This window comes from Triturus cristatus, chromosome 5_1 (genome assembly GCF_964204655.1).
Source record: "Triturus cristatus chromosome 5_1, aTriCri1.1, whole genome shotgun sequence".
Classification (NCBI taxonomy): Eukaryota; Metazoa; Chordata; class Amphibia; order Caudata; family Salamandridae; genus Triturus; species Triturus cristatus.
Window position 1 is genome coordinate 567,421,566 of NC_140587.1, and position 12,995 is coordinate 567,434,560.

A 12,995-nucleotide genomic window follows, 5' to 3' on the forward strand; every position below is an offset into this window, starting at 1 on the left:
CGGGTGGACATCGCGGTCGGCGCTGGGGTCTGTGCTGCTGGGAGACCCTGGCAGGAACATAGTGGTGCGAGGCGCTGCCCTGGTGCTCATAGTGGGGTAAAGACATTACAGATATTGAAAAGGACGATTAACGGTGCTTTCGCGCTACCGGGAGGCGCATAGCTTTGCTGCTCTGCTGCTGACGCTGTCCCTCCGGCGGGGGTGCTGGCTTCCTCTGCACCTGCCATTTTGGAGATTGAGCGTGGGCTGCGGCTGATGCTGGCGCTGGATGATCACTGCATCTGTGGGCTGACGGGGCTCTCCTGTGTGACTGACCTCAGTGTATACTCCTCACTGTCAGGCCGCATGCTAGCTAGAACAAGGACTTCGCTTGCTGATCTGCAGAATATGTCAACAGGGTGTCGGCCATTTTGTCACTAGTGGCATAGAATTGTGGGTGTCGGTGCAAAGCGCTATCAGCAGGGGATCTGGCAGTGCACTACAGAGGCGCAGTGGTAAGGAGCGCAAACACACGATAGTCAAGAGGATCACGGCGCCTTGGGTGACCCCTGTGTTAAGAACTAATAGACACAACACCCTGCTTATAAGACCGTCATACATCGCTCTCACCCCTTAGCGCAAGCAGCATTTCTATGTGCTACCTACCTACAGATCCTAAGGGTCATAACAAGGGGACTGGGACTGAACAGAGGCGCTTGCACTAGCAATAGACACTTACGCACAGCAAGTTTACCGCCAAGATGGGCAAGCCAGATAAGCAAGTGCAGCCCAAACTGTCCTTTGAATCAAAGCGCGTTAAAAGATCTACTCCACAAGCAGCATCGGACACGGAGACAGATATGGAGGCTGATGGCACCAGTAAACTTGAACGGATGATGCTTGCCATGCAGCAAAGTTTGCAGGCCATAGATAGTATGCATTCAACCTCCGCATGGATAACATGGCGTCCAAGCTGGACAACCACGGTGCGCGAATAGCGGAGGCGGAGCAGCATATCTCCAACACAGAGGACAAAGTTGAGAGTGTCACCAAATCCTGCGCACAGATGGAGAAAGTACTATCGGTGATCCATGCGAAGAATGAGGACTTGGACGCTAGGTCCAGACACAAAAATCTGCGCATTATTGGGGTGCCCGAGTCCACCAATATAGGGAGCTGTATATCGAAGACATGCTTAAGACGCTATTTGGTGCAGAGAACTTTTCCAACATGCTGGTGGTTGAGAGGGCGCACCGATCCCTTGCACCACGCCCGGTTCCGGGGGCACCTCCCCGCCCGACAATAGCTAAGCTTCTCAACCATCGGGATCGAGATGTGGCGCTCCGGATGGCGAGGGAAATGGGCACTACGAAATATCAAGGCACTGAGGTCCAGCTCTTCCCGGACTTCACGGCGGCGGTGCAGCAGGCTCGACGAGAATTCCAACCAGTTACAAAGCATCTGCACGCAATGGAAATACAGTACGCCATGCTTTACACGGCACGGCTCAGGATACATCATGGCAGTAAACCCAGACTGTTCATGACTCCGAAGGACGCTATGCACTACGTAAGGCAGCTTGAACGCAGGGAAACGGCAAGAGTGGTTGGAGATGAAGCGGACAATGAGGACTGACGGAATCGGCAGCGGACCGGTCTAGTCTGGTGTCTGCGTTGATAATTGAGCCTCCTGCTACCTTCCTATGAGGTTTCTGTATTGTTTTGATGTTTCTCTAGCTCACAAACTCTGGTGCGCTATCTTAATGATAGGTTTGTGTATGATCTATTCACCATGTTGAGAGTGCGTTGAGGGATGTGGGCAATGCCGATCACTAACATATTAGTTCGATTCTGCCATTTATCACCTGAGATAAGTCACTGTTTTGGTACCAGCACAGTCATGGTGCACATGATAGGCAACGGTGCTAGGCCAGACTTGGTGGGGCAACGGTGTGGTGAGAGTCCCAACTTGATGTGCTATGCCTGTGGGATCTTTTGGGAAGTGCTGGTAGTGGTCCTGTCATATTTGTACGAGCTGTAGAGAGAGCTGAGATCATGCCCCCTTAGTACACTGAGGGGGTTGTCAGGCAGCTGGTGTCCTCCATGAGTGTGCACCCCACACGGTTGTTGACTGAAACTGCACGCTGTGAGCGGACTAGCGGCTTTCAGTGTGATGGGTGGGAAGTTTTAGTTCTGATGTTCAGTTACTTGGGGATCCCCAGTGTGATTGAAATGATGGGGTGGGTGGGGGGGACTTTTGGGGTAATGTTCAGGGTCCAAATTTTTCCAAGCAGAATACAGGTCTGGTGGATAGTCTGTGCATGCAAACAGTATCACGCGATCATGTTGTACACTGAGTTAAATAGTGCAAATGTCGCAAACTGAAGTTAAACTGAATTGGATCACATGGAATGTCAGAGGTCTTAACAACCCAAAAAATAAAACGTCAAGTGTTGGCGTATCTTGATCGTCATGCCATACAAGTGGCATTGCTGCAGGAAACACACCTCACCAAAGCTGCTGCGTCATCGATAGCCACCAAATGGGCTGGTGCTCGATTTGCCTCCTCATATTCATCTTATGCCCGAGGGGTTATGGTTTAAATAAAAAAAGGACGTCCCCTTTGTTAGTACCTATGAGGATGCTGACGTTAATGGTCGCTACATAATCATACAGGGCATGTTGTGCGGAATGTTAGTCACCATAAATTATGTATATGGGCCAAACGTAGATGACCCTGAAGAGCTTTGGAACAAAGTACATAAGTTACCATCAGCTGCAATTGTGTGTGGGGGGGGATTTCAATGCGGTACTGGACCCTGTACTAGATCGGCACACCACTGCAGACCCTGTCATTAAAAAAGCCGCACAAGTGCTTAGAAATGGTATGCAAGTTCTGGGTCTCCTGGATGTTTGGAGATTAAGGCACCCAGCGACACAAGAGGGCACCTGTTACTCATATACACACAACTCGTGGTCACGTCTTGACTATTGCTTGACTACCGGAGATGTCAATGCCTGGATCACTAGAGCTGCCCATCTTCCTCGTACACTGTCCGATCACTCCCCGGCACAGCTTACTATGTCCATACCCACATATACGTCACCCCAATTCCAGTGGAGATTGCAGCCATCGGAGCTACTAGATCAGGTCTTTAGGGAAGGGGTACGCAAAGCTATTGATCATTACTTTACTGAGAATGTGGGACCAGTGCAGAGCCTAGGCATTGTATGGGAGGCCTTTAAAGTAACGATAAGGGGGGGTGTGTATAGGCCTACAGGCTGGAGTGCTTAGGTCGCTGCGGGACTTCATGAGGCGGCTAGAACTGGAACCGGTGCAGTTAGAGCGGCGATATGATGAGAGGCCGGAACCTGCTGTCTTGGCTTCCATACGCTCTAAATGACTGAATACAATGAGTTGGCGGACCAAGAAGTGAGGCATATGTCTAGACGATGGAAGGCCAGATACTATGGGGAAGGGGGTCGGCCTGGACGCGCCTTAGCAAGCATGATTACAGAGCCATGGACAAAAAGTTGCATGGTGCACTCTATTGTAGAGGGAGAGAAAGTTCACTGTAATGCGCCAGGGATACTTGAAGCATTTGTAAAACACTACGGGGATCTGTATAGTGCTAGGCAAACGTCTGATGAGGGAGATATCGCTAAGTACCTGGATGATATTGCTCTGGTATGCCTGTCAAAGAGACAGCAGGACTTTCTGATGCACCCGTTGACAGCTGATGAGATCAGGGATGCTATCAATGCCTTGCCTAACGGCAAAGCTACGGGAACGGATGGGCTTCCAGCAGAGTTTTATAAGGAGTACATGGGCACGTTGGTGCCCCACTTACAGGCCATGTTTGCCGAAGCGCATGAACAACAGCGGCTCCCAGATACGCTTCGTGAGGCATTAATCAGAGCGCTTTTGAAACCAGGGAAAGCCCCAGACAGCTGTGACTCCTACGGGCCCCTCTCATTGACGAACACGGATGTCAAGATCCTTGCGAAGGTGCTGGCGACCAGATTGCGTCTGATAATATCGGTAATGGTACTACCTGACCAATCAGGGTTTATCCCGGCCCGCTCCACAGCTCACAATCTTAGGACTATTTTCAGTAATACACATTCTGGAACCTAAATTGCCGGCAGTGGCTGTCCTACTGGATGCCGCGAAGGCATTTGATCCCATTGCATGGTGTTATATGTTTGCAGTGTTACACCGTATGGTGGTACCATATTTCTTTACAAATTGGATTAAACTACTCTATACTGATCCGGTGGCCCGTGTACGGGTTAATGGTCAGACGTCAGCACGCTACCCATTAAACGCGGCACGAGGCAGGGGTGTCCGCTGTCACCCCTGCTATTTGCGGTGGTGATGGAGCCGTTGGCCTGCATACTACGACAAAGGCATGCTGCTGCCGCCTTATGTTTTTTACAGCGGCCATTGGCAGTGTCCATGTATGCAGACGACATGGTCCTGTACGTGCGTGAGCCGGCGGTATACCTAGCACGACTATTTCGATAATATGTACGGTTTGAATGGTATTCGGGCCTCACCATCGGAATAAATCAGTTGTACTATTCTTGACGGAAAGCACTACACAAGTTGAATTAGACTATCCCCTAGAATGGACCGTTGAGCCAGTTAAATACCTGGGTATCTGGGTTCACAAAGACCCACAGGTCGTTATCAGTACCAAGTATGGTACAGCAATATCGTGGCTAGAAGAACCGGTGTCACGATGGGTTAGGCTACCACTAACATTTGCGGATAGAGTTGCACTTATCACAATGGTGGTCCTAACGAAATTTTTATATCTCTTTGTGAATGTTCCTATTCGCCTCACACAACATTTTTTTACCACACTACGGTCATTGCTGATTACATTAGCATGGGGGGCAAGAAGCCGAGGATAAGGTGGGAGACAGTATGCCTATTATTGGCAGAACGCTCCACCTTTTACGCCGCATGTTGCGGTGGAGGCGGGTGCAGTCCACCCAATCCCCCTTAAGGCAATGATAGTAAATAACACTACTGTTCTTGAAAGGGATGAAATAGACACAGTGAAATGTACGTATCAGGCCTGGCAGGAACTAGGACGCCGGGCTAAGAGGCTACCATTGTATGCGCCAGCGATGCCATTAGTTCATCATATGGGTATATCGGTGACGGGTGAGGCTGGATCCCGTAAAGCGTTGCACACAGCTGAGGCACGCACCATGGGCGACATATTTCCAAGTGGGCGGTTTTTACACCTCCAGGATTTTGTGGGGGACAGGGAGAACGTCACTATGTTGACCTTCATTTACAGCGGGCTGCGCTGAAATCACTATATCCTAGCTTCCCGGACGAACCATTGGCATTAGGCGCCTTTCAATTTCTATACACCACACAAACTAGTGCAAAGTTGGTTTCACGATTGTATACTGCCTCACAACAAGATAAGGGATCTGTTGATTTAGGCTCACTGGCCAAATGGAATGCTATCCTACCACAACCGCTAACAGAAAAGGATTGGGAGGTGTGCTGCCGGTTAACGGATCAGTTTGCTGCAAATGGCAATCTTAAACATATTCATTATAAGTATCTACACCAGGTATATTATACGCCTGCACAATTATGTAAGTACGGATTGTGAGACTCGCATTGCTGCAAGCGATGTGGGGCCGATAACGCAGACTTTCCGCATTTGGCATGGGCCTGTTTAAAGGTGGCAGCTTTTTGGGGTGAGGTCACAGGAACACTAACGAAAATGGTAGGTGAACTAAATGAATGTACTATGAAAATCTGCTTGCTAGGACATGTACTACATGTTAAGCCTACCAGTCGTAAATCTGTGGCACTGGCGCTACATTTGGCAAAACATACGATCTCACTGCATTGGAATGGTCGACCTGCACCTAAATTGGCACCTGGTTACAGGACATAACATACTGTCGTGATCAGCTCACTTGTTATACGGAAGAACTACCAAGTGTGTCCCGCCCACGGGACACCTGGGCCCCCCTCACTGCCTATATGCTGACCAACGCTGCTGACTAAAGACATTCCAAATACATGAAATATGTGATTTATTTGCCTTCGGATGTACCTGTATTTTACTGCTACCCTGCTTTGCATGATATTCTATTAACTGGCCACTATGTATTCTATATGATTCTGCCAAAGATGTACTGTTCTCTTTGATGGTTATATTATGTAAAATTTCCAATAAAAAAAAAAAAATTGAGTAATTAGGTGAAGTTGTGTAATTAATGTTACTAGACTTCCTTGCTTCTCTCCAGGACTTGCTTCCTTGTATCATTGCAGTTGGAACAGAGGGCAATTAACCTGCCCTGACTTGTTGGTTGTATGATCTTTGACCTCAGTAGAGATGGGGTGTGGTGGTGGAATCTAAAATGTTGAAGGCACAACCACACGTTTTTAGCACTCACATGACTGACCCCCTCCTTTCAGCACAGCACTGATTTCTAAGCCTGAAAGCATAAGAGTGCAGCCAACGAATGTATGACGGTATTCCGCAAGCAGGGATCACGCTGTGCCTTTACAGTGCAGTCATTAGAACAAACGCATCTTTAGTACGCATTTGTGCAGCACGCAAGTCGTTAAAACGACTTGCTTTGGGGATGGGGGGGGATGCTAGATTTTGGAATAGGTTAATTTACTATTCCAACTCCAGTCTGCAGTAGGGAAGGTGTTGGACTTTACATCCAACACCATTCCACCAAAGCGCCCACTAAAGCAAGTCGCTATAACGACTTGCATGCTGAACAAATGCGCACTAAAGGCACGTTCGTTCTATTGCCGGCGCTGTAAAGGCAAAGCGGGATGCCAGCTTCCTTCTAATGGATGTTTCCCCAGCCAACATCTTGCAGCTCTGAACATTCCACACAGTGATTAACTATCAGTAGCGTATCATCTTGTTGCAGTTCTCACCATGGACTAGCAGAGGGAAGGGTTCTGTATGCCAATGCAGATTAGTGCGCTTGCTGTGCAGTGGAGTTTTACATTTTAGGGGGAAAAAGGTCTACTGACAATCTAAAATGGTGCATAAAGACGGAGAGGCAAGGCACAATGCCCAAGTATTGACATGGCTGTTCCAGCCTGCTGCAATCTGTTCTATTAGCCAACAAAACTACAAGGGGTATGCAAAATTCACATAATTTGCTTTCTTGTAACTACACGAAATTTCAGCAAAATTAGACAAAAATCAAACCCATAACTCTGTGCTATATTTTAGCGCAAAATGTGTACCTGTGTCAATTTTCGGTGTCAGGCTGTAAACAAAAGCGACGCGAACAAAAGTAGTCAGTGAATAGCACACAATTATGTCAAGTGGTGTAATGGTGGAATTTCGGGGATTTTGCGTAAAACGAGCATAACACCATATTCCCAAAATTAAGCAAATTATGCTGGTGTAAATTAAAGTTCACCTAGGCCTAAAAACTGCTCAGCTGTTTGGAAGGTCTAGGATGGTGCTTAATACCTTGCATTTCCAAATCCATACCGCATATTCCTAAAGTGTTAGCAAGACTCCTTGCGTTAAATTACAGTTAAATATAAATGGAATGTTACAACCACGGGAATTTTGCAATTTCATGTTACGCGATTTGGAACGCACGCATTAACACATTACGTTATTGCTTGGATTCCATGCAGCATTTATATAGCTTGTTGTGCTCCAAAGAATAGGTGTTGATGTAGAAAAACATTGACAATATCACATTATTAAGCAGAGTTAGATACTCATTTGTTTTCGAAGTGCTGAATTACTGATGCCACCGTTACTCATTCAAAGAGACGAATGAAATGTAAGCCCTTCTAACAAAATTTAGATGTTGCACGCAGATGCCTAGCAAAAGAGTAGTACAACACTTGCCTATCAATCACCATTTGAAAGCGCTACATTCTGGCACACATTTTGTGCTTACCTGTCCATGCTGCTCACAAGGAGTCTGGTAACGTGCTTGCTGACACAGTTCTTTCACCCGCTCATATTTCGGTAAGTGATTGGACTGTGGGGTGTTTTTGGTGGGTTCTTCCTTCTTCCGCAAGAATTTTCTTTGAATGGAAGTGAGACATTAAGCAGTTTGTGTAGCTAGCATTTTCAATTAAATGGCTGACGATAAAAGTGACTCCGTTTGTCTTAAGATTGCCTCATGGTGGAAACCAAATATTACCTTAACATACAATAGACGGGTCAATGCTGGCTTAGAAACTGTGATACAACAGAGACAAGTAAAATAAAAAAAAAACTAGGAACATACTAATGTACAAAACAATATTTTGAATCAATGACATGCAGACGTCCATGACAGCCAATTACAGATTAAAAGCTGTAATGATAGCTAAAGTCAACCCATGACCATGGATGATTAAGAACATGGACTAGATGCTTACCAAAATTTTTCTATAGTCCATAAATTGTTCTACGGTATTTGCCTCTAATCCTTTAAATTTAGGGACTGTATGTCTTTGCAACTGATTCAAGTCGACAGCTCTGTGCAGACCTCTAAATGTGGCATCTATATCCCTGTATATTTCTTGATGTTCCTCCTGAGCTCGTAAGCTCTACTCATCTCGGGACCTTAAGCTTTGAAAAACAACTTTTCCCAATTATTGTCTTCTGCTTTCCAATGAAAACTACAGCTGCTAGAAGGCATCATCAATTACAAGCCCAGGATTGGAAAATGGAGTAACCAGGCAAACCTGGACAGTTTTAGAATATACTAAAAGTCACAGTTGAGTTGAAGTTTTGCAAAAGTATACTTTACATCAAATTGTGGCATTTTGCCGCTAAGTTACGATATGCTGAAAAATGGGCGGTCTTAAATGTCTTCTAGTGAAGGATGAAATTGCCTTTGGAAATCAAGGATTGCCAGACTTTGTGCTCATGGGACTACGCTAATGGTACCCAGGGAGCCTTATTGGAAGGTGTACCGACACCCATGTCAACAGTGTTTGCTCTTTTGAACAAGAAGGGCTTAAGCTGATGCGGTGTTTGTTCCAAATGCTTTCCAAGTATTTCTGATAGAAGTCAAGCTGAGATTTCAGTCAAATTTAAATACCTAAAAAGGGGGAGCCCTATTACTCCAAACGCATCTGGGCATATATAAACTTGTGAATACAACGAATAGTGCGTTGGAATCAATACTGCAATAACCATTAAATGACTAGGAAAATATTAATTAATCTTCCCACTGAACCAAATTCTCAATTTTTTTTAATATAAATGAATATCACCGACACAAACTGCAGTTCTCCAAAATTGATTTTTTTAATGTATATTTGGAACAATTATATCATAAGGGTATTTTTCTTTATTTCAATGGCAAACAATATATAATAATAAACTTATAAAGCGCATGGCTACACTAAATAGTGTCCCCGCGCTGCGGCACAAAGAAAATCAAGTTCAGGGCAGAAGAATGAAGACAAGAGATTAGATGGTGGGGGGCTTAAAGAGGGAAAGAGCTATAGACACAAACTATACAAAAATTCTTATATACAACCACAAAAAATATATATATACACCTCACTTAGTACAAATATTATAGCGGGTGAAAGTAGTTCCCTCGCGGAGGTGTAGGGACCCACATACCTGAACGAATCAATACCACGAAATCGACTACAGCTGATCGGAAACACTTAGGACCTTTTGAAAGGTGTCCTAACTTTACCCCAGTCCTGATGAGGCCGAAAATATGTCGGGCTGAAATGCGTTGAATTGGAGAAGCCCCATATAAATTGAAACATTATACATAAGTGCGAAAGTACTATTAACTAGGAGAGGACTTACACATTTTTGTCCCATGATGTACTTTCCTTTGATCAGAAAGGGCGATCTCTAAAAAACAGAATGCTTTGAATACATAGGATTAGCATCTGTATTAATAAGTAAGGTAATAAGGGATTCAAGGATATTCTTCACCCGCTATAATATTTGTACTAAGTGAGGTGTGTATATATATATATATATTTTTTTTTTGTGGTTGTACATAAGACTTTTTGTATAGTTTGTGTCTATATATTGTGTTTGCCGTTGAAAAAAAGAAAAAAACCCTTATGATATAATTTTTCCAAATATACATAAAAAATCAATTTAGGAAAACTGCAGTTTGTGTCTTGATATTCATTTATATTAAATAATTTTGAGAATTTGGGTCAGTGGGAGGATTCATTAATATTTTCCTATCCATTTAATGGTTATTGCAGTATTGATTCCAACGCATTATTAGTTGTATTCACGAGATTTCAGTAGAAAGCAAGGCACTCCTCAGGGTGCTTCCATTCTCTCCCACAGTCAAGAAAACAGAGAGCGATTCCTTTCAGGGATCTTTTCATAGGCTACTTTACTGGAAAGAAATCCCTTATTCAAGGTTAAGGATTTCCCTCTATCTTCCCAAGTTGTGGGACAGAGCGTTACATACTATATTGACAAGCTTTCTGTTTTATCAAGAGTTAAGATCGAAAAGAAGTGTCCCGGACAGCATGATCACAAGAACCTCTGTGATGCATTACCAAAATCAGTGAAGCCATAGAACTATCTTGCTGCTGGAAGCAGTGTCTGGAGCCCTCTGGAACTATTACGAATAGCGGTGGTGACAACCAATCTTAACTTTTCAAGAAGTTTTTTCAATCAAGCCTGAGTTGTCCCAGAGAAAGACTAGTACAAGAGATCCAAGAAGCACTGGCTCATTCTCTCAAGACGCTGTGCTAAACACACACATTGGAAAAATATTTAGCATAAATATTACTGTGAAAGACTTAACCATTTGAAAGCATTGTTAAAAAACACAGGTCTGAAAATATGAACTAAAAATACATTCTGAAGGCGATCAGCAGCAACTGATAAAGTCCAGCCTCTGCCTGCACACTGTCACACAATGACCTTTGGAATACAAGACTCTCAAAACAAAATATTGCGAGAGACCTCTATGCTGGTGTGAAGATCTTGCAACATCGTTCAGTCTTCAAAGGGGCCAGCCACACTTGCAGAATTTTCTTGATCAATAAAGCTATCCATTGAAGCACAAATAAGCTAATCTAGGCTCAAGGAGCCCTGTTTGGAAGCCACCTACAACCCACTCCCAGTTGAAAATCTTTTATTAGAAATCTATCTGGAATAACCCCACTGTATTGATTTGAGAGCCACATATCCTTCTTCAGCCACCTATAAGGAATTTGACACGCAAGTGAGACGAGAAGCTGTCATAGAAGCATCTGTTTACCACAGTGAATATCTTACGCCTACGTAATCTTTCACTGTGCATGCCATCAATTCCTTTCTGCTACATACATCTGCTGCAAAGCAGACTGAGGAAAACTGGGGTCCGATATTTAAGTTACAAGTCAAAACACCAACCCATTAAATCTGGAAACAGAGGAAGGTGGGCTTAGAGCGCAGAGACAGAAAATAAATTAAAAACAGATCATCAGAAAAACTTACGAAAGGAAAACAGATGGGGAAAAAAAACGTGGTGATGTATGCTAGATTCTTGCTGTGATTACCCAACAGATGAACAATAGGAAGATCGCAAGTTGAGTGCCATCTTAAACAGGTATTATCCAAAGGTATATAGAGATTCAGGATTACACAGCATAGTTGGGAAAAAACAATTAATTGTATTCATTTGTGTCCACAAAAGATGGTGACATTAAGTATGAATACTGAGGGCCAGTAGGATTGCAATAATAATTCTCCCCCTATTCTTTAATATTCCCATACCACTCACCAACTCATTCTTCCGTACATTGCGTGGCCTAGCCCTCAAACTCATTTGTTCTCGTAAGCGAGCTCGCATTAGCTGGGACACAATGGTGCTCCCCTATGAGAGAGGCAGGTTTGGAGTACATAGACACACAAACCCACCCTTGGACTTATCCAAGGGAGGGAACTAGAGGCTATGGGGTTTTAAGGGTGAGCTGGTTTGCTGTTTCCCACCTTCAACTTTATTATCTGGCTGCACAGTGCCTGTATGCCCATCATTGGTACCATGCAGACGTCAGACTGCTTTGCAGCCAACCTGAGGTACACCTTGCTGTGCCTACTCCTCTAGCCTCCATACTTCATAAGGGTATCCTTCTAGACCCCAAGGATGTTCAAATTCTTTCCACTACCTGCTGGGCGTGGAGAAAACTTCAATGACTTCTGGATGGCACCCTCCTCTACTCTCTTGCCTTAAAACTAACAGATAACCCTTGGCTGCCCACAACTTGCGAAACCCTGGTAAATCATACCTGGTCACGATATGGCCTTTACACCTTTGGAGAGCTATTACTGTAGGGGCATGCTTTAACACACTCCACGGACACTCGCTTCACTGAGACTCCACTCATGGACCGTTTCATCCTGCAATGCGTACACAACGCATTGAGAACTACCATATTGACTTATCTGATAGTACCTGACGAGTTCCCTCCCCTTACAGCAATTAACGATCCTGATGGGAGACGATTAGTTTCCAAACTGTATCATGCCAGTATAGACCCACTCCCATCTCTAGATGTAAAACTTAGAACCTATTGGGAAAGAGACCTAGTGGGACCCATAGCAGATAATGTCGGGCTGCATTATGTGCACAAACCCGGATGATCTCGCCCAACCATCATCACATACTTCTTCCTTTCAAATTTTTGCTTTGAGCCTATATCACTCCTAATGACCAACACAAATATGACCAGTCGTAATCTTCCGATTGTTCTGAATGAATGCCACATCTCTGGTGCAGATTTTCTCTACATGACATGGACATGTAGGCCCAAAGCGCATTACTGGGGTGAGACTTTTTACCAGGTTAACCCCCAAATGTTGGAGATTGACCTAGAAGCAGATTCACTTATCGCCCTGCTGTGTTATGTACAAAACCTCTCTAAAAGTACTACTACTACATTTCTTTTTACAATGTTATTTAAATCCTCGCTACCTTTGTTTCGTATACAAAACTGTGCTTGACAAATATTACAGAAACTTCTGTATTATCTTTGTATGCTATGCTTGTCCTTCCATTGAT

General features: G+C 44.5%; 1 protein-coding gene across 5 annotated transcripts in view; it reads right to left on the minus strand.

The window, feature by feature from the left end:
- SULF1 (sulfatase 1) overlaps positions 1-12,995 on the minus strand; it is a 285,427-nt gene that overhangs the window by 71,433 nt on the left and 200,999 nt on the right. For all 5 annotated transcript variants that reach the window (XM_085605482.1, XM_085605483.1, XM_085605484.1 and 2 more), the window contains one exon: positions 7,914-8,043. In XM_085605482.1, coding sequence (XP_085461608.1) covers positions 7,914-8,043 — 130 coding nt within the window. The remainder of the gene's footprint in view (positions 1-7,913; positions 8,044-12,995) is intronic.